The following is a 27,561-nucleotide window of genomic DNA, read 5'->3' on the forward strand; positions in this document are numbered from 1 at the left end:
CTGCCTCTTTCAACAATCATATTATGCACATAGAAAAGGGTAAGTATCTTATATCACTCACAAGATGAATCCATCACTTTTCTTTAATAAAAGTTTGTTTTCTTCCCCTTTCAAAAACCAAACTATTCACATAGAAAAGGAAAAGTAACTCATAAAATTAAGAAACACTAGAAGCTTCTTCTAGTAAATAAAGGAGAAAACCAAGAATGTCTCTTTTCCCCACTGTTACTTAAGATTGTTTTAGACATGCTACAAATAGTAATAAGCCAAAAGAAAGAAAGGCATAAAGATAGACAAAAAGAAACAGACCTATACCTATTTGCAGATGACATGATACTTTACTCAGAAAATCCTAGAATCAGCCAAGAAACTAATTGGGACAGCAGCTTCAGCAAAGTAGCAGGATAAAAAATAAATAAATAAACCAATAAAAATTAACAGTATTTCTATATAGCAATAACCAAATCCAGTAGGAAGGACTAGAAAGGGAAACCCCCTACAAAATGACTATGAAATACATAAAATAGAACACTGGACTTGAAGTTAGGATGAGCTGAGTTCAAATTAAGCGTCAGACATTTTCTACCTATGTAACTTTGGGTAAGTCAAGTAATCTCTGCATGTGTCAGTTTCTCCATTTGTAAATTGGGAGTTATAATAGCACCTATCTTTCAGGGTTGTTGTGAGAATAAAATAGTATTTTTAAATTCTTCTGAAAACCTTAAAGCTTTTTATAAATGCTAGCTATCATCATCATCATTATTATTATTATTATTATTATTATTATTATTATTATTATTATTATTATTATCAGAGCTTCCAGGAACAAGGATAACTTTGTGCTATTCTACATATATTTGATTTAATTTGTATAATGTTCTCCCATACTCTCCTAATACAATGCTTTCTCATGGTATGGAGGTTATCCAGGATTCCTGAAACATATTATGGTAGAGTACAAGCTGTGGTAAATTTGGCCAGATATGGACCCAATAACAGAAAGTTTGTTTTCCAAAGACCCATCTGACTAAGTATAAAAAGTACAATACCAGCAGATGGGTCACCAGATGATAAACTCTTTGGTCAAGGAAACCCATAAAATAAACAGACTCTAGTGGGAGCCTCAATTTACTCTCTCAGATCTAGAAAAATCTAACCATTAAAGAAATAAAGAAATTGAAGAGATGAATGGAATTTTAGAAAATTTAGATATGATATACTCCTGGAGATTATTGAATGGTAATAGAAAGAAGCATATCTATTTTCAGCTATGCATTGCACCTTCACAAAAAATTGATCATGCATTAGGACAGAAAAACTTCACAAACAAATTCAGAAAAGTAGAAATATTAAATACATCTTTTTTTCTGATCATGATGCAATAAAAACTATATTCAATAAAGGGCCTTTGAAACACATATTAAAATTAATTAGAAACTAAAGAACCTAATCCCAAAGAATGAGCAAGTCAAAGAACAAATCATAGAAACAATACTTAATTTCACTAAAGATAATGAAAACATTGAAATAATATATCAGACTATTTGGGAGGCAGCCAAAGAAATATTTAGGGGGAAATTTATATCCTAAACACTTATGTCAATAAAAAGAGAGAGAGAACAGATCATGAATTGGGCATACAACAACAATAATAACAATAACCAAAAAAACTCTCTAGAAAAACAAATTTAAAAGACCCAATTAAACACCAAAATAAAAATCCTAAAAAATTAAAAAAGATTAATAAAGTGAAAAAAATTAAATTAATACAAAAAACTAAGAGCTATTTTTTTAAAAAAAAACAAGAAAACAGATAAACCATCGACTAATTTGATTTTTAAAAAAAGAAGCCAAATTACCATTATTAAAATAAAAAAGGATGGATTCAAAACCAATGAAGATGAGATAAAAGCAGTCATCAGGAACTATTTTTGCTTAACTATATTCCTATAAAATTTGCAATCAAGTGAAATGGATGAATATCTACAGAAATATAAATTGTATAGATTAACAGAAGAGGAAATAGGATACTTAAATAACTCTATCTTAGAAAAAGATTGAATAAGCTATAAATGAGCTCTTTATTATTTTTATTAATTTATTTTGATTTATTAACAATTGCTTCCATAAGTTTTTGATTTTAAAATTTTTCTCCCACTCCTTCCCCATCTCCCTCCCCAAGACAGTGTACAATCTGATATGGGCTATACATATACATTCCTATTAAACATATTTTCACATTAGTGATGTTGTAAGGAAGAATTAGAACCAATAGGAGGAATCACCAGAAAGAGGAAACAAAACACAACAGAAGAAAAAAAATAGCAAATAGTATGCTTCAATCTGCATTCAAACTCCATAGTTCTTTCTTTGGATGTGGATAGCATTTTCCATCATGAGGCCTTTGGAGATGTCTTAGATCCTTGCATTGCTGAGAAGGGTTAAGTCTATCAATATTAATCATCATACAACGTGGCTATTTCTGTGTACAACATTCTCCTGGTTCTGCTCACTTCACTCAGTATCAATCCATACAAGTCTTTCCAGGTTTTTCTGAAGTCTGCCTGCTCATCATTTCTTATAGCATAATAGTGTTCCATCACATTCATACACTACAACTTGTTCAGCCATTCCCCAATTCATAGGCATCCTTTCAATTTCCATTTCTTTGTCACCACAAAAAGAGCTTCTATAAATATTTTTGTACATGTGGGTCCTTTTCCCATTTGTATGATCTCTTTGGGATACAGCCTTAGAAGTGCTATTGCTGGGTCAAAGTAAATGAGCTCTTTAAATGAGAGGGGCAGAAGAGAGGGAACTGGACCAGATGATACAAGTAAATTCTACCAAATATTTAAAGAATAATTAAAATACTGCATAAACTGTTTAAAATTCTATAATATAAGCATGATCTTGATACTTAAACTAGAGAGAGACAAAACAGAGAAAGAAAACTATAGATCAATTTCCCTAGTGAATACTGACATAAATATTTTAAATAAAATACTAGCAAGGAGATTACAACAGTAAATAAAAAAGATTATACACAATGACCATTCTAGATTTAGGTCAGAAATTCAGGACTGATTGAATATTAAGAAAACTTTAAATATAATTGAGCTTATCACTAACAAAAAGAACAAAAATCATAGGATCATTTCAATAGATACAGAAAAAAGCTTTTGATTGAAATACAACACACATTTCTGTTTTAAAAAATATTAGAAAAATAGGAACAAATGGGTTTTTCTCTTAAAATGATAAATATTATTTATCTAAAATCAAGAAAAAGCATTAGCTGTGGAGGGAAACTAGAAGCTTTTCCAATAAGACCAGGAGCAAAGCAAAGATGTTCATTATCATCATTACTATTCAATATTGTACTAGAAATGCTAGCTATAGCAATAAGACAAGAAAAGAAATTAAAAGAATAAACATAGGCAATTAAGAAAAAAACTTTCACTTTGTGATAATATGATGATATACTTAGAGAACACTAGAAAGTCAACTTAAAAACTAGAGGAAACAATTCACAACTTCAGCAAGTTGCAGGATACAAAATAAATCCACACAAATCATCAGTGTTTCTTTATATTATCTTTTTTTTTTAGGCAATTGTGGTTAAGTCACTTGCCCAGGGTCATACAGCTAGTGTATGTCAAGGGTTTGGTCTGAGGTCAGATTTGAACTCAGGTCCTCCTGACTTCAGGGCTGGTGCTTTATATACTGTGCCACCTAGCTGCCCCTTTTTCTATATATTATCAACAAAATCCTGCAGGAAGAGATAAAAAGAAAAATTCTTTTTTTTTAAACATTTTAATTCATTTACTTTTAGTTTTCAACATTCACTTCCACAGGATTTTGAGTTCCAAATTTTCTCCCCATATTACCCCTCCCACACCCCAAGATGGTGTGCATTCTGAATACCCCTTCCCCTAATCTGCCCTCCCTTCTATCACCCTCCCGCCTTCTCTTATCCTCTTCCCCTTCTATTTTCCTGTAGGGCAGGATAGATTTCTATCACAGTTTCTTATTATGTGTATCTTATTTCCCAGTTGCATGTTTTTAAAACTTTGGGTTCCAAATTTTCTCCTTTCCTCCCTCCCCACCCACCCTCACTGAGAAGGCAAGCAACTCGACACAAGTTATCCATGTGTAGTCATGCAAAACACTTCTATAGTAGTCATACTGTGAAAAACTAACTATATTTCCTTTCATCTTATCCCACCTCCATTTATTCTATTCTCTCTTTTGACTCTGTCCCTCCTCAGAAGCATTTGCTTCTGATTACCCCTTCCCCAATCTGCCCTCCCCTCTATCATCCCCCTGCTATCTTATCCCCTTCCCCCCTATTTTTCTCTAGGGTAAGATAGATTTCCATACCCAATTGAGTGTGCATGTTATTCCCTCCTTAAGTCAAATCCAATGAGAATAAGATTCCCTCATTCCCTCTCACCTTCCCCCACATCCCCTCCACTGTAAAAGCCTTTTCTTGTCTGTTTTATGTGAGATAATTGACCCCATTCTACCTCTCCCTTTCTCCTTCTCCCAATATAATCCTCTCTCAACTCTTAATTTTATTCTCTAGATATCACCCCTTCATCTTCAACTCAACCTATGACATCTATCTATCTATCTATCTATCTATCTATCTATCTATCTATCTATCTATCTGTATTTACATATAATTTTTTCCCTCCAACTACCCTAATACTGATAAAGGTCTCATGAGTTACAAATATCATCTTTCCACATAGGAATGTAAACAGTTAACTTTAATAAGCCCCTTATGATTTCTCTTTCCTGTTTACCTCTTCATGCTTCTCTTCAGTCTTGTATGTGAAAGTTGCATTTTCTATTCAGCTCTGGTCTTTTCTTCAAGAATGCTTGAAAGTCCTCTATTTCACTGAATGTCCATTTTTTCCCCTGAAGGATTATATTCAGTTTTGCTGGGTAGGTGACTCTTGGTTGTAATCCTACCTTCTTTGACCTCTGGAATATTGCATTCTAAGCCTTCTAGTCCCTTAATGTAAAAGCTGCTAAATCTTGTATTATCCTGATTGTGTTTCCAACTTGAATTGTTTCTTTCTGGCTGCTTGTAATATTTTCTCCTTGACCTGGGAACTCTGGAATTTGGCTATAATATTCCTAGGAGTTTTCCTTTGAGTATCTCTTTCAGGAGGTGATCAGTGGATTCTTTCAATTTCTATTTTACTTTCTGGTTCTAGAATATCAGGGCAGTTTTCCTTGATAACTTCTTGAAAGATGATGTCTAGGCTCTTTTTTGATCATGGCTTTCAGATAGTCCAATAATTTTTAAATTAGCTCCCCTGGATCTATTTCCAGGTCAGTTGTTTTTCCAATGAGATATTTCACATTGTCTTCTATTTTTCATTCTTTCAGATTTGTTTTACAATTTCTTGATTTCTCATAAAGTCACTAACTTCCATTTGCTGCATTCTAATTTTTAAGGAAGTATTTTCTTGAGTGAGCTTTTGGACTTACTTTTCCATTTGGCCAATTTCCAATTGGCATTCTTTCCTTATTGGCTTTTTGGATCTCTTTTGCCATTTGGATTAGGCTATTTTTCAAGGTGTTATTTTCTTCAGTATTATTTGGGTCTCCTTTAGCAAGCTGTTGACTTGTTTTTCATGATTTTCTTGCATCACTCTCATTTCTCTTCCCAGTTTTTTTTCTCTGCTTCTCTTACTTGCTTCTCAAAATCCTTTTTGAGCTCTTCCATGGCCTGGGACTGATTCATATTTTTCTTAGAGGCTTTGGATGTAGGAGTTTTGATTTTGTTGTCTTCTTCTGGTTGTATGTTTTGATCTTCTTTGTCACCAAAGAAAGATTCTATGATCTGACTTTTTTTGCACTGTTTGCTCATGTTCCCAGCCAATTACTTGAGTTTTAAACTCTTTGTTAAGGTAGGGGTCTTCTTTCAGTGTGAAGAACGTACTGTCCCAAGCTTCAGGGGTTTTGTGCAGCTGTTTTCAGAGATACTTCTAGGGACCTGTAAAGTTTCAGTTCTTCCAAGTTGGTGTGATCAAGGATGAGGTGTTTACTCCTTTCCTGGCCTGGGCTCTTATCTATGAGTGACCACAAGCACTCTTTTCTGCCTTGAAACTGTGAGAAGGATTCCTTCACACCAGCACTCCTCATCACACCAGGACCACCACACAGAACTTTGACACAGATTCAAGAACAGACAAAGCAGTAGAATCCTGCTTCAGCACCAGCAAAGAGATCCTTGTAACCCCCCTCTGATCAGCCACCCGGTTCCCCCTCCATGTGGGTCGAGAGCTCAGGAAGCAGCCACCACTCCAGCACTGCACCAAGACTGCGGCTGGGACCAAGTTTCTCTCTCACCATGGTCTGACAGACTTTTCCTACTGACCTTTTAAGTTGTCTTTGGTGTTTGTGGGTTGAGAAGTCTGGAAACTGCCAGAGCTGTCCATGATTCAGTCCCCTCAGGCTACTCCAGGTTTGCTGAGGCCTGGTCTTTGCTTTTGTGCCCACACTGAATTGTGCTCCTCTCCCAGCCTGGCACAATAGATCTTTCCCATCAATCGTCCAGGTCGTGTTGGGCTACACATTTGTTTCACTCTGTCTTTTTGTGGGTTCTGCTGCTCTAGAATTTGTTTAGAGACATTTTTACAGGTATTTGGAGGGGTTACTGCTTTTACTCCACAATCTTCGCTCAGCCAAGTTGAAGAATTCTATTTAAAATAACTACAGACAGTACAACATACTTGGGAATATACCTACCAAGACACATATAAGAACTATGTAAACACAATTACAAAACACTCTTCACACAAATATGGATTGAAATAGAGAAATATTAATTGCTCATGGATAGGTCAAGTTAAAATAATAAAAATAACAACACTACCTAAATTAATTTACTTATTCAACACCATACCAATCCAGAACTAGAACAAATAATAGCAAAACCTATCTGGAAGATGAGGCACAGAAGGTTAAAAATGCCAAAGGAGTCAATGAAAAAAAGTTGTGAAGGAAGTGGACCTAGTAGAACAAGATTTCAAACTACTCTACAAAGCCATAATCATTCAAAACAATTTGACACTGGATAAGAAATAAAGATCTTGATCAATGGAACAGATTAGGTACACAATATATAGAAGCAAAATACAATAACCTAGGTTTGATAAGCCCGAAGGTCCCAGTTATTGGGACAAAAACTCGCTATTTGACAAAAACTACTGGGAAAACTGGAAAGCAATATGACAGAAACTAGGCAAAGGCCAACATCTCACACTATATACAAATATAAGGTACATGATTTAGACATAAAGAGTGATATCATAAGCAAATTAGTGGAGCATGGAAGAAATTGCCTGTCAGATCTATGGCTAGGAGAAGAGTTCATGATCAAACATGGGATATAGAGGTTTATGGGAGGTAAACTGACAATTTTGATTACATAAAATTTAAAAGTTTTGCACTAACAAAGCCACTGTAGCCAAAATTAGGAGAAAAGAAAGAAACCAGAGGAAACAATCTTGGCTGCAAGTTTCTCTGATAAAGCTCTCATTTCTCAAATATAAATGAAACTGAATCAAATTTTGTAAGAATAAGAGTCTTTCTTCAATTGATAAATGGTCAAGGGATATCGGCAGGCAGTTTTCAGAGTTTTTAGAGAAATCAAAGCTCTAAATTTCTAATAATTAGAAAAGTACAATTTAAAACAACTCTGAGGTACCACCTCACACTCAACAGATTGGCTAAGATGACAGAAAAGGAAAATAACAAAAGCTAGAGACAGCATTGGAAAATAGGTACACTAATGCCCTATAAAGAACAGGAAATTGAGGGGGTGCCCACCAGGTGGAGAATGGGTAAACAAATTCGGCTTGATATAATCGGGGGGTGGGGGGGTGGGGGGGTGGAACTTCCTGACAATTTGAGCTTAATTCAGGAGTAGAACAGTTCATATTTAGAGCTAATAAATTCCCTACCACTGAAGCTTTTCAAGTAAAAGTTGGATGATCACTTATGAGGCATTTTGTAGAGGGGATTCTGGTTTAGGTAGGAGGTGGACTATATGTCCTCTGAGGGCCCTTCCAGATCGGAGAGTCTACAATTCTGTGAAATGGTCATGCTGGTACCTTTGGTCCTCTCCCTTCCTGTATTCTCTGACAGATTACTCCCACAAAATATCCCTTCTGTTCCTCTCACTGTGTTTTTGTTTTTCTGTCTCTCACTCTCTCATCTTTAATCTCTCTCTAGGTACAGGTTCCCTCTCCTTTAAAAACAAGCAAAAAAACCTCTTGCTTGATTCTTCCATCCCCTCAAGCTATTGTTCTGTATCTCTTCTACCTTTCAAAGACAAGCTCCTAGTTCAATCGGTCTACTTTGCTTTTCTCCACTTCCTCTTCTTCTATAATTCCTTTGTATTCTGGTTTGTGACTGTATCACTCAGTTGAAAGAGCTCTTTCCAAAGTGACCAATGATCTCGTAATTGTCAAATCTCCTGGCCTTTCTCAACACTCATTCTTTTTTATCTCTCTGCAGCATCTAATATGGCTAACCAGTTTCTTCTGGATATTCTTGCCTCTCTGAATTTTTATGACTGCTCTCTCTTGGTTCTCTTACTTGTCTGACCATTTCTTCTCAGACTTCTTGCTGATTCATCATTCATATGGCTTCCTTTATCTGTGGGTATACCTCAAAGCTCTGTCCTTGGTCCTTTCCTGGCTTAGTGGTCTTTTCAGCTTTCATGGATTTAATGATTATCTCTATGCAGATAACTCCCAGATCTATAGTTTTAGGCCTAATTTATCTGTGGAGCTCCAGTCCTGAATCACCATTAGTTATTGAACATTTCAAATTGAATGACCCATAAGCACTTCAAACTTAACATTTTCAAAATTGAACTGTTATCTTTACTCCAAATCCATTTCTTTTCTTAACTTCTTTATTTCTATTGCAGACACTACTATATTTTCAGTTACCCAGGTTCAAAACCTTACAGTCTCTCTCACCTACCTCACATATCCAATCAGTTGCCAAATCTTGTTAATTATACCTACACAATATCTCTCACATCTGTCCATTTCTTTCTACTCTTATGGCCATCACTGTCTCTCATCATCTCTCATTTGGACTGTTGCAATAGCCTTCTAATGTGTCTCCTTGCCTCATTTCTTCCTTCTTTAATCCATCCTTCACATGGCTACCAGTGTTATTTCCTAAAGTACAGGTCTGACTATATCATTTGCCTGTCCAATAAATGCCACTGGCTCCCTATTACCTCTAGGATCAAATACAAACTCCTGTTTTTGCCATTTAAAGTCCATGACCACCTGGCTCCAATCTAGTCATATAGTCTTTCTTGCTGTTTCTCAGCCAAGGAGAATTTCTTAAACATATACTATGTATCAGACTTTGTGCTAAGTGTTAGGGATGCCAAGAAAGACCAGAATAGTCTCTTACCTTAAGTAGCTCATATTCTAATAGAGAAGACAATGTCAAAATAAATAAGTATACTATACAAGATATATATAGAATAGATAGAAAGTAATCTCAGAAGGGAAGGCACTAGCAGCTGGGAAACCAAGAAAGGTTGCTTATGGAGGATAGGATTTGAACTGAGTCTTGAAGGAAGCCAAAAAAACTGCAAGGTAGAAGTGAGGGGGGAAAATATTCAAGATATGGTGAATAGTCACATGACAAACCATCTCCTATCTTTACACATGTGATCCCCTATGCCTAGAATGTACTCCTTCTTTACTTCTACTTCTTTGAGAGATACAAAATAAGGCATACATTTTCAGACAAGGACAATATGTTGATTTGCCTAACTGTATTTCTTTATTTTGAGAAAGAGCCTTATTAGGGGTGGGTGGAGGGAGTCACTGGAAAGTTCATACACATACATGTATATACACACATATGTATATGTACATACCTGTATGTATATATATGTATGTCAATTTGGAAGGAATTCTCCAATAGAGAGCCCAAAAAGTCCGATCTTGACCATGTGCTGTCCAAAACCACTCATGACTTGGCTAAAAGCATAGCTAAGCATCTTATCAAATTTGCAAATAACATGAAACTGGGATCGTTATGCCTAAATTGGTTCCTCTGCAACTTCCATCAGTTGCTCTGAGTTCTGCTTTTTGGGGCCAAGCTGAACAAGGCTAAGCCCTTTTCCTCAGGATAATTATTTAGACACTTGAAGACAACTATTATGATCCCCCTAAATATTCTATTCCTCGGGATAACCATCTTCATTTCCTTCAATTGATCTTCATATGGCATGATCTGGAGACCTCAACCGATAAGTGGTTAATGACATAAATAAGTAGTTGTCAAAGAGAAAAGGATAAAAAGAAACATAAATCATCAATAACCACCTGAAAAATTGTCCAGCTCCATCCCCACTCTCAAAGCCCTTCGAATGTGACTTAGATTAGTTGGCCTTTGAGTTTCCATGCAACTCTGGGAGTCCGAGGTTATATGGGCCAACTCTTCAGTGACCTCAGGAAGACTTCCCTACCCCTGCCCAGCTTCCCCTCCCCCAGAACTCTTAGGGCGGCTTTCCCACTACAGAGCAGTAGCATGTCGCCACCCTTCCGCTTTTTCTTGGAAGGGAAAGCTTCTGACCTGCTCAGTCTCGAGTCCTTGGGTCTCTAGGAAGCAGTTGAACAGCTCCAAAGCCAGATTGGCCCGGATCTGGTTGTTGCTCTTTAGGCTGCTCAGGAAGGTCAGGATGAGTTGGGTGTTTTGATTCACTGAGAGGTTTTGCCCAAATACCTGCAAAAGCCAAGAATCAGGGGATTATCTTTTAGAGAGCTAGGTCCTACTGGGGCCAGGTGAAAGGTGACAGCTTCCTCATAACAAGAGGAACCACTGGTTCTCAAAGAATCTGGAATGAGTGAAAGTTGCATCAATCTTACTTAGGCCGAGTATATAGATACCAATGAAGTCCCACTATTATATAGGCCATAATACAGATGCCCAGAACAAGAATCACAAATAGAGCCCAGTTACATGATCCAGATAAGCAGTACTTGACTGCATGAGATCTGATGCATTCCTACGCTGGCGTAAGCCATATGAAGGTAACAGAGCCATCAAGCCATGCACCTGAACTAAGAGCCTGTAGTAGTGTATGTGCCTATGCATACACATACATATACAAATTGAAATGATGGTCAAGGGAAGGAAAGTCAAGACAAACCCTGTAGTCCTTCCACAATCCCATTCTCTTCCATTTTCTGCAAATGCGCATGCAGTAATTCAATGTTTCCCCTACTACATGTGCTCTGACACACATGAACACTCCATCTTCATTCTTTGCTCTCTGCACCAAAGCTGAGCTTCTTTATAGTCAATCATTATTCACTAATGGTTTTATTCATCCATTGAAATTTTGACAAAAATTTATTATCAGATGATAGGACACAGAGCTAGAAGAGATCATCCAGTACAATCTGTTTATTTTGTAGATGAGGACACTGACACTCAGAATTTGAGTGACTTGCCCAACATCAGGCCAATAGCAGGTAACAAAGTTTGATTTAAAAATTAGGTCCTCTAGTTACTAATCACCAGCTTTTTTTACCTCCCCATTTTTCCTTTCAAAGAACTACTCAGTGTGTGTGAAGCCCAATATTTGACCCTGGGGAAAATACTCTTTCCAATGTTTCAGTGCAACCATGATTTCATCAGTATATTTCCTCCAACAATGCAGGTGGCAACCCTTCTATTCTTCCCCATCTCAAGTGGCTCTCATCTGTCTTCACATAAATATGCCACAGAGGGTCCACTCAGCATGATGGGGACCTATCCATATTTAGTGGATATTATGAATCATAGGAACTATCCATCAGTTAGCTGTTCCTTGCCCTTTCTACTTGACCTGACCATCTTTATTCTGGTCATACATTTCTCAAATATGATCTCTTATATCACCTTTCCTGTGTAATTCATCTCTTAAAATGTATTGCAACTTGCCCATACTCATCATGTGCCTATCTTTTGCTTGGCTTTTGGGTAATCCTAAACTTCAATCATTTATAGATGATAGAATACCATGACTGGAAGCTATATACCAGAAAGATATTAGTGTTTAAATGATGAGCCTTTGTTTTAGGGGGAAACTTGCATTCATCAGAAGAACTATGTAATTTCCCAAAGTGTGCTATCCTTGTGCTGTTCAATTCTGGCCCAAACCATTGTTCATTTGCGGACTAGACCAAGAGCTGAAGACGAAATTGAGGCATGAGAGACATACGAACTGTCATAGCAGTCCTTAAGGCAGCATTTTGCTTTATCAAACTAATTATTGTTATTGTTGTTGTTGTTCTTTATAGTCTACAAACATAGATAGTCCAATTGTGTATTCTTTAGCTCTTTCAATCACTTGTGTGATTGTCAAGATATGGTCTACTATGAAATATCATTTCTGAATATAACTTCTTGCCTTGCTTTGATGATAGCTTCAGCCTTCAAAAGGTGTAGAACCAATGAGGGGCACTGCTCCTCTAGGTATGATTTTCCTCAACAAGGAGGAACTGGTTGCTGGGGTGAAGATAATGGAAACCTTGGAAGAGTGGAGAAGACCACTCCATTTTAAAATCTGTGATATTGAAAAACAGGAAAACTGGAAATGGTCTGATGTGTGGATGGTGAGACATAAAATTTCAAAGGGTTCAGAGAAAGGCTAAGTGAGGTCCCATGATCTAAAATTATGCAAGGAAAGTCAACCCAGGAGGGATGAGAAACCCTTAAGAACAAAATTCTGAAGTCAGAAAGAGACATCTCCTATGAACAGAAAGAGGGAAATTTTTTTAACCATCCCAATATGAATATACCAGACACTCTTCAACTAAATTAAATATTTTTGAAAAGACATTTGCATGTAAGGCAGGCAATGGATGATGAATTCAAGAGTGTAGGTGGGTCCTACAGTGATAATGTAAAAGTACCAAAGCTCAGAATGAGCAAAGTAAAACAAGGAAGTTGAGAATAATACCATTCCCCAAAAGAGATTTGGGGCCACGTAAGGGAAAATTGTATAGTTTTTAAACTGATTGGAACACTAAGTCATTGATGCTCTAAATATGAGTTCCTTGTTCAGGGATGTACTGTAAGAAGAACTGCAGGAGAAGGATACGAAAAGAGACAGAGAAAGAAGTGATGTAGGATGCAGTAGAAAGACATGGAAAATTTAAGGACAGAAGAATTGAAGGTATTGTGGGAGTTTCTATATCTGGGATTGCCCTTTACCTGACCAATGAAGAAGACCAGCAACAAGCAAGCAGGAAAAATTGGCCAGAAAAGTAATCAGTATTTTGAGTCCCAAATTACCTTAATCAATGAATATTGAATCTCTGGGAGGACATGAGTGGAATAATATTGTAAGAACTTCTTAGCTCCCTGTATGAGTGGCTGATAAGGTCTCAGTCTTAGCACCTTAACTATGTTCCTGGAATTCCTGGGTTTGGGGAATGCCTACAGATTGGCTAAGGGCTATCTAGCTCTGGAAGTAGCCATGGGTTTGTGATGTTATCCTTTGTTTTTTCACTTTTATGAGTACTGGTAAAGAAATGTTTTCAATTAAACAATAGTTTCCTCAATTGTAAAACAGGGATAATAATACTACCTATCTACCAGGATTATTGTGAGAATCAAAAGAGGTAATATTTGTAAAGCACTTAGAATAGTGTCTGGTGTACATAGTAGGTACTAAATAAATACTTGTTTTTTCCCTCCCACTACTTTCTTTTTTCCCTCCTTCCCTTCCTTTCTTCCTTCTATGATCAATACCATTATGTGGCTAGTCTGACTTTGCTGAAATGCAGCATGAAGGGAAGAAGGAAAAGTTTCTAGTGAGTGGGGGCTGAGCCAAGAGACAATTTGGATAGATCTACAGATGTCACACACCTAGACCAATGAATAAAGTCCTGCCACCCACAAAAGGGGCAGAAGCAGCTAGTTCTCTGAGAATCCCTAGCCCTCATCCAGGTAGCAATGTTTCCTAGCTGTTAAATGTCTTTTTGTATTCACTGTTTCTTCCAGTCAGAAACTTTTTCTAGACACCAATCCTCAGTTGTTCACTACTTTCAAGGCCCTTACCTACTCCTTGGAAATTGTGTCAACCAAAACCGAGAGATATACCTCAGGTCACAGAACAAATTATCTAACTCAAAGTAGTATGCTTCCTACTACAAAGATGCTGCTAATCAGAATGGAAGAAGATTGAGATAAGGAAACTGAAGCAAGCTGAGGAATTGTGAAGAACACTGAATTTGGAGTCAGATAACCTAGGGTCTAGTCTCAACTTCTGCCATTGACAGGGATGACAAGAAACTTGAAACTATGCTATATAAGAATTAGTTGAAGGAAGGGAGATGTTCAGCCTGGAGAAGGGGAAGATGGGAGAAAGAGGAACATGGTCTTTGCATTCAAATACCTGAATAACTATCATGGGGAAGAAGGAGCAAATCAGTTCACTTGCCCCCTGAGAAAAGCAGCAAGGAGTAGAAGTTAGAGGAAGGACAATGTCAGTGCAACATGAAAAAAGAGCTCATTAACAATTCAAGCTATCCAAAGTTAGAGTGAGCTATCTCAAGAGGGAGTATAGTGTTCAAGAAGAATCTGTATAAACACTGTGTAAGAGGTGTCATTAAAAGAATCCATGCTCCAGGCAAGGGATGATACTTGAGTACCCCTTGAAGTCCCTTAAAATCTGAGATTCTAAGGCAAGCACCATGCATGACTTTGGGCAACACATTTTACTTCTCTGGGCCCCAGTTTCCTCCTCTGTCAAGGTAGGAGGTTGGACTAGATGAGCCCTAAGGTTTCTGCCAGTTGATATGGTGTGAGAATCTATGGCTGGAAGCCCACACATCCTGACATCATGGTCCTCTTATCTCCTTGTCTCCCTGAAGCCCCATAGCCTGGACATACTTACCTTTACTAGATGGGAGCAATTTTTATTCACTTCCTTCAGCAACTTCATGTCCAAATTCTTCATTTGCTTCGATGTATATAGGCACTTACTGTTTTCCTCAGTCCCTAGTATAAAGAAGTATGTTTGAGATACTTTCACTGGAAAATTCAGATGCCATATTGAAAAAAAGGACGTTGGAAAATTGAAGTGTAGGCTGAACAGCGCAAGCTGGATGGTGGGAGGATTATTAGAAGGGACACCCCACTTAAACTGTTTAAACAGCTTGAGATGTTTAGCCTGGAGTGAAGACTTGAGACGACGTGATAGTTGTCTTCAAATGCTTAAAGGTTGACATATTGAAGGAAAAGATTTTTTTTTCTGGTTAAATGTAAGAGCTAAAGGCAGAAGCTTCAAAAAGACATCTAAATTCAAAATAATGAAAAGTTCCGTAACAATTAATTGTTCCAAACTAGAATAGGCTACCTTAGGAGGCAGTGGGTTTCCTCTGACCAAAGGTCTTCCTCCAGGGTCTCATATGTGGCCATTAGGCAAAGGCTTAATGACCACATCCTGGAATACTCTAAGTGCTGTTCAGTTAGGGGTTGAACTAGGTGGTCTTTGAGATCCTTTCCAATTCAGAGGGTCTATGACAGTCGAGTTCTTATATAGATTCTAACACTATTTGGGTATAAGAAAAACACTTCCCTTCCCAGAAACTCAGTTTCCATCCTGGTGAAATGGAATAGTTGAGCTAGCTGATCTCTAAGATTTCTTCAAATTCTAAAATTCTAGGATTATCTTAATGGCCACTTGACAAAAATAGTCATTGGTATCAGACTGGTGCTTCATTGTAATGAAGGGAATCATTGAGTGGTGGCAAGATCACTGTACTTGGAGTCAGGAGATCTGAACTTGAGTCAAGCTCTGCTTACAAGGGATTTGATCAGGCAAGTCACCCTAGTTATCTGTATCTCAGTTTTATCATCACTAAAATGGAGGAGATGATATTTACTCTACCTACCTCACAAGTTTATTGGGAGAAAAGTGTTACAAATCTCAAAACGGAATTGTTACTTTACAATAAAATATCCTGACTCAAGAAGCATGTAATCTGATTTAAAACCCTCACTCCTTCTTTCTGTGGTGTCTCCTCTCTTGACTTCTCCACTGCTGAGATCCCTTATAGCTGTGAGATTCTGTGTTAACTGAAATCTACACAAAATTTAAAAAATAAATAAATATCCATACCTACAACTTTCTCCCCATTCTGACTGCTTGTTCAATGGCAGTCCCATTGGTGGCTTAGTTTTATCCCTTTGGATTTCTTTAGACCCATCCACCCAAAAAGGTCCTTAAGAGGTTGGATCTAACAAGGAAATCCACCACATCCTCCTCCCACCCCCACATCCTCAGGGAGAGGCACTTTGGAACGCTTCTTTCAGGTGATAGAATAAGACCTCAATGGACGGAGTATTGGAAGACCTCATTTCATATGCTGCATCAGATACTAACCAGCTGTGTGACTCTGGGCAAGTCATTGAACACCTCTAAGCCTCAGTTTCCTCATCTGGAAAATGGGAATAATATAAGCACCTATCTTACAGGTAGTTGTGAGGATCAAATGAGGTAACATATGTAAAGCATTTCACAAATCTTAGAAGCTAACTGTACATAAATGCTGGCTGTTGTTACTATCATCAAATCAGCAAACACACAGGCAACTCTCATAAGACTGAATAATTGGACTTCACAATTAATTTCCACTTCCCAATGCTTCACCCTCAAAGCAAACAATAACAAGCCACCTAAATTCCATACTAGAACTCCTATGGATTGTTACAGGTTCCAAGCCCCTGGATTTTTTTCATCTCATTCTCAAGTGTTCAAAGCATTAATGCCATGGCCCTGGATGTCCCTCAAAGTAGCTGAGTGAGTCACAGAAAGCTGACAGAAATTTTATTCCAGTCCATCTAGGGTTTATTCCAACATCTACTCATTCAAAGTTGTTCTCTCCCCCCAAAAATTAATACTTTTAAAGCATGGTCATATACATTATGTTGTTGGATCACAACTGTTGTCATGAAGGCAGAATGACTAATATCATTCCCATTTGACAACCAAGGAAGCTCATGTCCACAGAGAGAGAAGGTAATAGACTTCTGGGTCACACAGTTAGTTAGAGCAGACTATAACCCATTTTTTATTTCTTCCCATCTAGGGCTCTTACTTTCATGTATCAGGAGCTGTACGAGGAGCAAAATGCATTGTCGAGCACAGCGCTGATTTTCTTCACTCTCATCTCTCCAAAGAAGACTGAACAAAGCTAACTGATGCCCCATCATTTCCAGTGATGTATCAGACTAAAGAAGAAAGATGAAAGAAAAAAAAATTAGCTTGCAGGGAGGGGTAAGGAGATGTATCTGATGAGAATTCCATCCCATTCCAGTCACAAGTTTCTCATTTTCCAAGGTTATAGGTCATCTTAGGCAATCATGGAAAAGGAAATAGAGTAGGACAAGGACACCTGGGTTCCAGGCTTGACTTTGTTACTAATTAGCAATGAAACTTCTGGCAAGTCACTTGAATTCAGTTGCCTTATTAAATTATCTCTTTCCTGCTGACTTCCCAGAGGATTTCCTGAAGGTCAAATGAAAAACTCCACATGAAGATCCTTTAAAAAGAATAAATTTACTATAAAAATGTAAGCGTGTATAACTATTAGGAAACTAGACTCATAACCCAAAATCTGATTTACTTTTCAATCATGAGGGAAATTTTTTGGTTATCCTAAGTAAGACCCTGAACTTCGATTCCAAGGAAGTTTTAAATAAGTCTAAGGAAAAAAAGGTATGGCATAATTGGTTTACTCAATAAAAAGAATTGTGTGCTGATAGGCTGAGGAAACTTTGCTCTGGGAGTCACCAATAAATCATCAAGGAAATTGAGAAAAGATTCATTAGAGAGGTTGGAGTGAGTGTGACCTTCTAGTATGTGCCTGAGGAACAAAAAGTAGGATTGAGCCGTGGTAGAGAAAGGGCAGACATCAAAAGACTTGGCCTGAGGAAAGGCCCAAGAAAAATTGTCTCATTGTACACATTCCCCTCCAAGTGTCTGTTTATCCAGAGACACTGTAATATAATCTGCTGTTCCATTTCTCAAATATTTCCAGTAAACTGACTTTTGCCTTAAACATAAAGAGGCCAGCAATTAAGTAGAGAGAGACATGAATATAAGGTTAGAGGGAGAGCTCGTTCTCTGCCTACACGTTAAGAATTTTCCTAACAGTGGCTCTGAACAATGGTGACTAAGCTCAATGTTTCATCCAAAATAAACTCCCTAAAGCTGAAGAGATGTGAAGTACATTGATGTTAGGGGCCATCGTATGGTCTTGTGGGTTGAAAATAGGCTAATTATTCTTACAGTGTTACAGATATAATCACTGTATTTGGGTATTTGAAGAACTTTTGTGGGAAAAAGTACAAACTCATACTAGAGGACTTCAACACACCGTTGATTTTCCCTCAGACACCTTAATCACTCAGATCCTCAACCTGCTCACCTCCCATGAGCTAGGCCTCCACCTCACCTCAGCCACTCACCTTTGATCTTGACTTCACTCACAAATATACCACCTCCATATTCAAGAATTTTGAAATCCCCTTATTTGACTATAATCCATTGGCCTTTTGCCTCTTCTGCCTTCTCTTATATAATCTTACTCTTCATCTGCATCATAACCTCTAACCTCTTGACCCCTAAAATCTCCCCCAGGCAAATTTCCCTGCATTAGCTTCTCTTTCCTCTCCTCCCTCTATTGACTCCTTGCTGAACCAGTTCAACTCTCTTCTGTCTTCCTTCGTCTCTTGAATCCCTATCCCCTTTATCATATTGACAGTTACACCCAGCCAAGCCTCAGTCTTGGATCATTTCTACCATTCATTGCCTTTTCTCCTACACATATACTGCTAAACAAAGTAGGAGAAAACCAAAACCATTCTGACTAGATTCACTACAAATTTATGCTATATAACCTCAACTGGGCCCTCCCTGCTATGAGGCACTCTTACCGTATCTCTCTCTTTAAACCCCTATTCATTCTCCACAGCAGCTCTTCCAAACTTTTTCATCTCTCCTCATACTTCCCATGCCCCTCTCTCCAACTCTCTGAAAAGAACCTTGCCTCATATTTTACAGGAAAAAATTGAGGCCACTTGCTGTGAACTCTCTTTTCCTCCTTCTTCCTTGTCTCCTGTCACTCAGATGCCTTCTGTCATTATCTCCTCCTTTAAACCAGTCTCACACAATAAAGGCTAAGCCCTCTACTTGTTCAAGGGATCCTATTTCATCCTGTCTCCTCCAACAGATTGCCCCTTCTATCATCCCCACTTTTTCACTTATTTTCAATCTCTCCCTCCCTACAGGTTTATTTCTGACTGCCTGCAAAGATGCTCATATCTCCCCATCCTGAAAAAACCCTTTCTTAACCCTTCTATCCCTGCTAATTTTTGCCCTATATCTCTTTAGAACTTTGTAGCTAAGGAATAGTTTACCTATCAGATTTATGGAGAACAGATTAATTCATGACCAAACAGGAGATAGAGAACATTATAAAAAGCAAAATGGATAACTTTGATTACACTAAATTGAAAAGTTTTCGCACAAAGCTAATGTAACTAAGATTAGAAGGAAGGTAGAAAATTGGGAAAGAACTCTTACAACCACTGTCTCTGACAAAGGTCTCATTTCTAAATTATGTAGAGAATTAAGTCAAATTTATAAGAATACAAGTCATTCCCCAACTGATAAACTGTCAAAGGATATGGACAGGCAGTTCTCAAATGAAGAAATTAAAGCCATCTATAATCATATGAAAAAATGCTCTAAATCACTATTGATTAGAGAAAGGCAAATCAAAACAACTCTGAGGTATCACAACATACCTATCAGATTGGCAAAGATGAGAAAACAAGAAAATGATAAATGTTGGAGAAGATGTGGGAAAATTGGAACACTAATGCATTGTTGGTGGAGTTGTGAAATGATCCAACCATTTTGGAGAGCAATTTGGAACTACGCCCAAAGGGCTACAAAAATGTGCATGCTCTTTGACTCAGCAATAGCACTTCTAGGGCTGTATCCCAAAGAGATCATACAAATGGGAAAGGACCCACATGTACAAAAATATTTATAGCAGCTCTTTTTGTGGTGGCAAAGAATTGGAAATTGAGGACATGCCCATCAATTGGGGAATGGCTGAGCAAGTTGTGGTATATAAATGTAATGGAATACTAATGTACTATAAGAAATGATGAACAGGCTGATTTCAGAATAACCTGGAAAGACTTGTACGATCTGATGCTGAGTGAGGTGAGCAGAACCAAGAGAACATTGTACACAATAACAGCCACGTTATTTGATGACTAATATTGATAAACTTAACCCTTCCCAGCAATACAAGGATCTAAGACATCTCCAAAGGCCTCATGATGGAAAATGCTATCTACATCCAAATAAAGAACTACAAAATTTGAATGCAGATTGAAGCATACTATTTGCTATTTTTTTTTCTCTTCCATTGAGTTTTGTTTCCTCTTTCTGGTGTTCCTCCTATTGGTTCTAATTCTTACTTACAACATCACTAAAGTGAAAACACGTTTAATAGGAATGTATAAGTATAGCCTATATCAGATCGTGTGCCGTCATGGGGAGGGTGGTAGGGAGGAAGGAGGAGAAAAATTTTAAACTCAAAAGCATATATAAATGATTGTTGATAAATCAAAATAAATTAATAAAAAAAAGAAAAGTCCTCCCCCCGAAAAAGAACTTTGTAGCTAAACTCCTCAAAAAAGGCCATATACAATAGGTGCCTCCACTTTCTCCCCTCACACTTTCTCCTTAACCCCTTAGATGCTTAGTAGCTATGTGACCCTAAGCAAGTCACTTAACCCTGTTTGCTTTGGTTTCCTTATCTGCAAATGAACTGGGGAAGGAAATGGCAAAGCACTCCAGTATCTCTGCTAAGATAAACCCAAATGGGGTCACAAAAAATCTGACACAACTGAAGTGATTGAACAACTACAGTAATAGCAAAAATAGGAGGGGAAGGGTTTGGGGAGAAAGAAAGTTCTGTTTCAGATACGTTTAGCATAAGATATTTACTGGACATTGGAGATGTCTAAAAGGTGGCTGTAGATACAAGTTTGAAGGTCAACAGAGAGGATAGGGGCAGGATAGGTAGATTTAAGGATAATCACCATAGAGATGGCAATTAAAAACATAAGAACCGAGTGAGATCGCTAAGTGAAATAGTATAGAGGGAAAAAAGAAGAGGCCCCAGGATAGAACCATATGGGGTATTTATGGATTGAGGGTATGATTTGAGGATCCTACAAAGGAGACTTGGAAGGAACAGTCAGATGTGTAGGAGTAGAATCAGGAGAGAGTGGTGTCCTGAAAACCTAGAGAGAAGAGAGCGTCAAGGAAGAGAGGTTGGTGTCAAAAGTCACAGATAGGTCAAGGAGAATGAGAATTGAGAAAAGGATTTGGTGACTAAGATCAGTGGTAACTTTGGAGAGAGCAGTTTAGTTTTCCTTACTCCCCGTTTTCTATCTACCATACCATCTAGGTGCCCTCCCAGTGCTTCAGTCTGGCAACCTAGGCATCATCTCTGTCACCTCCACGATCAAGTACAAAATCCTATGCTTGACGTTCAAAGTCCTTCGTTACCACCGCCACCCCACTTCCTTTCCAGTATTCTTACACCTTCCTCCCCACCGTGTACTCTTTTGATCTAGTGGCACTGGCTTCTTGGCTGTTCAATGAACAAGACACTCCAGGTATTTTCTCTGGCTATCTCCTCTGCCTGGAATGTTCTCCCTTCTCCACTCTACCTACTGGATTCCCTAGCTCTGCTTAGGTCCCAACTAAAATCCTATGTTTTATGGTTGATTCTTAAAATCCTGCCCACCTCAATCGGTGTTTTAATAAACTTCGTCTCTGACTGAAAACATAAACCCTCTTTTCCAGCAAACCTTTCTGAACTGCTCTTCATTCTAGTGCCTTCCCTCGGGTAACCATCTCCTGTTTAGCCGGTATAAAGCTTGTGTGTATGTATTTGTTTTCCCCATTTTGAGCTTCTTAAGGGCAGGGATCATTTTGTTGTCGTTGTAGCTATAATACTTAGCACAGTGCCCGCCTGGCACATAGTAGGTGTTCAATAAAGTGTTTATTAATTAACTGATTGACTTTGTATCAGTACAGCTAAGTCTTTCCGCGTTTCTCTTTATTCCTCATATTTGTTGTTTCTTACAGCACAGCATTTTACATTACACTCATGTATTACAACATGATTAGCAATTGATGCACATCGATTTTGTTTCCAATTCTTTGCTAAGACAAAAAGTTCTGCTATAAAGTTTTTACTACAATGGGAGCTAGATAACACAGTGGACTGAATGCTGGATCTGGAGTCAGGAAGACTTGAGTTCAAATCCAGCCTCAAATACTTACAAGCTGTGTGATCCTAGGCTAGTCACTCAACCTTTGTCAACTTCAGTTTCCTCAACTGTAAAATGGGGATCATTCTAGCATCTACCTTCCAGAGCTGTGAGGATAAAATGTGATAATATTGATATTATTGTTTTATTATTATTATTCTTTTCATCAGTGACCTCCTTAGGGTATATATCTAGTAGTGGAATTTCTAGATCAAAGGGCATAAACATTTAAGCCATTTTATCTGAATAATTCCAAATTGTTTTCCAGAATTATTATACTAATTCACAGTTCCACCAACAATAGAGACCACAATTGCCAAATTTGATAGTATTTTCTCAGTCCTAATCCTTCTCTATCCATCTGTTGCCTTTCATATTGTTAAGGACCATCTTTCCCTGAGTACTATTTCCTCTCTAGGCTTCATGACATTACTCTCATCTAATTGACTTCCCACCTGTCTGACCATTCCTCAGTAACTCATCATCCATATCATGCTCCTTAACTGCGCATGTTTTTCTACTAAGCCTTCTTTCTTTACCCTCAATACCAGGGGTTCTTAACGTGGGGTCCACAGACCCTTAGAGGTGTCAACTGATATATATTTAGGAAGTCTCTGAATGGGGATAGGAAAAAAATATACGACTTTATTTTCATGAATCTTTGATTTTCCTTGTAATCCTGTGTGTTTTATTTTATTCCTTTAAAAATATTCTGAGAAGGGGGTTCATCAGCTTTATCAGACTGTCAAAGTGTCCATGATACAAAAAACACTAAGAATTCTGTCTCTATTCTGTCTCTCTTGGTAACGTCATCAATTTCCATGGGTTTCACTATCATCTCTATGCCAGTGACTCCCAGACATATGTACCTAGCCCAAGCTTTTCCCAGGAACTTCAGTGCCATGTCACCAATTTCCTATCAGCCATTTCAAATTCAAATTCAAGGCATTCTAATTTTATATGGCTAAAGCTGAACTTACTAGATTTTCCCTCAACCCCTTCCTTCTTCCAAACTTCCTGATTTCTGTCAAAAGCACAACCGTTCTTCTAGCCTACCAGGTTTGTTGTAATCTTGCCATTATCCTCAATTCCTCGTTCTTGTTCACTCATCTCCAGTTAGTTGCCAAATTTTGCTATTTCTACCTTCACAAAATTTCTAAAAGCCGACTCCTCTCTACTCTCATAGTTACCACCACAGCTCAGACTTCATCATCTCTAGGCTAAATTTTTGCAACAGCATCCTAATTGGTCTCCCTGCCTCAGGTCCCTAGTCCGCCCTACACACTGCTGCCAAAGTAATTTCCTTTTCGCACAAATCTGACCGCAAGACTCCTCTGCCCAACCCACTCCAGTGACTTTCTATTATCTTCAGGATAAAACACACCCTTCTGTTTACCTTTGAAAGCCCTACACAACCTGCCCCTAACCTACCTTCCCAGCCTCATTAGGCATTATTCCCTCCTTTATATTCTGTGATCCAGATAAACTGGCCTTCTCTTTGTTCCTCACAGATAACACTCCATCTTTTCATTCCTTTCATTTGCATTGGCTGTCTCCCATGCCTGGAATGCACTTCCTTTCTACCTTTGCCTCATAAGACCCTCTCTTCATTTACTCTGTAACTCAAACATCACCTTTTTCAAAAAACCTTTTCTGATACCTCATTTGCTAGTGCCCTCCCTCCCAAACCACTTTGCATTAAACAACTTTGCATATATTCATATTTATTCACTTATTATGTATGCTGGAAATATTTCTAGATATATTTGTCTCCTCCAATGAAACGTGCGATTATTTCAAGTAGGGATTGTTTTCATTCTTTGTACTTGTATACCTTGCACCTAATAAAGTGCCTGGCACATATTAGGCTCTTAATAAGTTCTTTCAAAAAATAGTTGGTTAGGTGGCACAGTGGATAGAGCACTGGCCCTGGAGTCAGGAGGGCCTGAGTTCAAGTCCAGCCTCAGACACATAACACTTACTAGCTGTGTGACCCTGGGCAAGTCACTTAACCCCATTGCCTAGCTCCCCCCCAAAAAAAAATAGTTGGATGATTGATTCTTTGTATGCATCACTTTATCTAGATCTCTTTTATCTAGACGACTGTCAAGTCATTTTCTCTTTTCTCCCAAGTACCTAGTTCAGTCTTGCACTCATCCCCAACACTTGCCCTATAGTGAAGAGCTTCCATGTGCCTATTCCCTCTAACAATCTGGCTTCCCAGATCATCATATTCTTTAGCTTCAATAACTTGAATTTTCACTCCATCTCAGTTATCCATGGGGATAGTTATAACCTTGCTCTCACCTTTACCCATAATTCTTCTACTTCCAGAATCTTACATTCTAAAATACTCCTCTGATTACAAATTCCTATCCTTCCAGATCTCCTTATGTCTCATTCTTCATAAACCTATTCTTAATCATCACAATGACTCAGAGCATTAACATAGTGCCTGTCACATAATAGCACTTAAAATGCATGTTGACTAATTGATTGACCTGGAGGTCACTCCATTTCTCCCTGCTCTTCCTCAGTCACTCTGGCCTCACCTTCCTCCCCTTACAGTCTTGACCAGACAGTTCATAATGTACCATCTACTCTTGATCCATAACCCTATTGTTGCTCAGCTCTTTCCAAAGTGCAGGCTTGCATTACTCCAGCCATTCCATTTTCCCACGTCTTTCAAGCTGCTAAACAATGATGGAGAAAATCATATAATCCTACTAAGTTTACTAAAAATTTATTGTGTAATCTTAACTGAGTTGTCAAGGCTCCAGAGCATTCTTTTTATTCCTCCCTGATGCTCTATCACATTTCTCAGACTGACTTCAGCAAACCTTTTTATCTCTCTTTAAGCTTCCTGCAATAGCTCCTTCACTCATATCAACAAGAAGGTGGCCCCTTCTATCATTCTATCTCAAGTGTTGTATCTGGTTTAAGTCCACCTCCTGCTTCTTCGCTGACCTTTGTATGAGCCTCATTTTCAATTTGTTGTTTGTTTGTTTTTTGTAGACTGTAGGGTCTCAGTGATATAATACTGGAAGAATATTGGTATTTAAAAGATGGCCTCTTCCACGAAGTCCTATTCTGATGCCTCACTGAGGCATGGTGATAACCCTGAGTTCTCAATTGCTCTTTAATTATTGGCTCACTCCACAATGCTGTAAAAAACGTACAGGTCTTAAAAAAAAAACCCAACAACTTAAAACAACACTTAAAAACACTTAACACTTAAAAAAAAATCCCTGCCCTGCCATCCTCTCAAACTTTGTTCCTATATTTCTCTCTCATTTCATAGCCCAAACTCAAATGTATCTCAATGTCACTGAGGTGCTAGACCCTCCAGTGATATAGACCTCATTTGATCCATATCTGCCCATTCTGAGAGGCCCTTGTCTATGTCAGGCAGTTAATCAACTAGCAGGTATTAGGCACTTATTTTGTGCAAGATATTGTGCTAAGTAACGAGAATGCCTCTCAAATATTCTCCACAGGGAATGTTCCAAGAGTACAAATACTCTTCCACATGTGTTAGGACCCTTCCTCATTTGCTCATGAAATTGCAAGGATGCCAGTGGAATATATAGAATAATCACCAATTATCTCTCACTCTTACCATGTGACCAGCTCATTTCCACTCATCTATTTCTTTGGTAGACACCCTTTACACAATTTCCTTAATTCCTTGTTTGTAATGTGATGTACAGTGCTTGTGTCCACCATGTGCCTCCTCGTTGCCCTTTGTATGATCCTCAATTTCAGCTTCTTGTAGACTGAAGTCTGTCATGACTTGTAGCCATATAACAACATGGGACTTTGTGGGCCTCCTCTGTAAAGTCCTTTTCTGATGACTCCTTGTGACATGGAGATTACCCCAGGTTCTCAACCAGTAAAGCACAGTATCTTGCAAGGTCTAACCTAAAAGACTGCAAGTACATTGCCAGCAGCAGACTATCGCTGCTTTCTAAGGACCAGTCTAGCTACATATTAACACATCTCATCACTGGTAGGCTGACCATTTGGCGATGAATTCTTTATCACCTAAAACATTTACAACTTGGCTTATTTAAATGAGTCACTGATACTGAAAGGAGGCAAAGAAATGGAGAAAAGAATCAGCATCAATTACAGTAATTTGACATAGAAACTCAAGCAGCATAAATCAACTACCGTAATAATAGGAGGCGAAAAGAGCCTTAAAACCAACTTAGTCAGCAAACATTTGATCTCCTTGTTAAGCTGAGAAACATATAAATGAAAGATAGTGGAAGATGATTATCACTGATGTCCCACAAAATAGCAAGAAGCAGTTTGGTGCAGGGAAAGGAGGGGAAACAATTTAAAGAAAACTTAGCAAAAAATCAAAATAAGCAAAGTCATTCCAAAACACATTTAAGCATAAGACTAAAAAGAGGACCAAAAAAAATCAGATGAAAGATGGAAAAGTTGTAAATATAATTTAAAGTTTTCTATTGATGTATTTTCACTTTTTTATTTCACATGTCTGAATGCATCCCTCCCCATCACTTTCCAGTGAGCTATTTCTTATAACAAAGAATTTTTAAAAAGGTAGGGGAAGCAGCTCAGAAACACCAACCAACTCAGAGTCCCAAAGTATATGCAATTCCACACCTATGATCCTATATCTCTGCATATTTTCTTAACTCTTCCCCAGAGCCAAGTACCTTGGTCACTATATTTATACAGATTTCAGGTTTTTGAGCATGAGTGTCTTTCAATGTACATTATTGTAGTAACTGTAGATGTGTTTTCCTGGTTCTACTTGTTTTACTCTGCATCAGTTCATATCTTCTCTCATGCTTCACTAAGTTTTTCATATTCATCATTTCTAAGTGTGCAGTAACATCCCATTACATTGGTATACCACAATATGTTTAGTCATTTCCCAATTAACAAACTTTGTCTCCAATTCTTTGCTACCGCAAACATGCTGCTATGAATACGTGAACATATTTGACCTACTTGCAGTCTCTATGCCTAGCAGCAAAACATCTAAATTAATGACACATCATAGTTATTTTTTAAGCAAAATTCCAAAGATCTTTCCAGAATGATTGGATCAATTCACAACACTACTTATAGTATATTAGTGTATGTCTTTCCACAGCC

General features: G+C 38.0%; 1 protein-coding gene across 1 annotated transcript in view; it reads right to left on the reverse strand.

Moving 5' to 3' along the window:
* Positions 1–27,561, reverse strand: part of LOC110214418 (maestro heat-like repeat family member 5) — a 122,862-nt gene that overhangs the window by 43,524 nt on the left and 51,777 nt on the right. The window contains exons 12-14 of the mRNA XM_078151957.1: positions 17,160–17,292; positions 14,954–15,057; positions 10,639–10,788 (exon numbers count right to left, since the gene is read on the reverse strand). Coding sequence (XP_078008083.1) covers positions 10,639–10,788; positions 14,954–15,057; positions 17,160–17,292 — 387 coding nt within the window. The remainder of the gene's footprint in view (positions 1–10,638; positions 10,789–14,953; positions 15,058–17,159; positions 17,293–27,561) is intronic.

This window comes from Phascolarctos cinereus, unplaced genomic scaffold (assembly GCF_003287225.1).
Source record: "Phascolarctos cinereus isolate Bilbo 61053 unplaced genomic scaffold, phaCin_HiC Scaffold_4;HRSCAF=312, whole genome shotgun sequence".
NCBI classification, from domain to species: Eukaryota; Metazoa; Chordata; class Mammalia; order Diprotodontia; family Phascolarctidae; genus Phascolarctos; species Phascolarctos cinereus.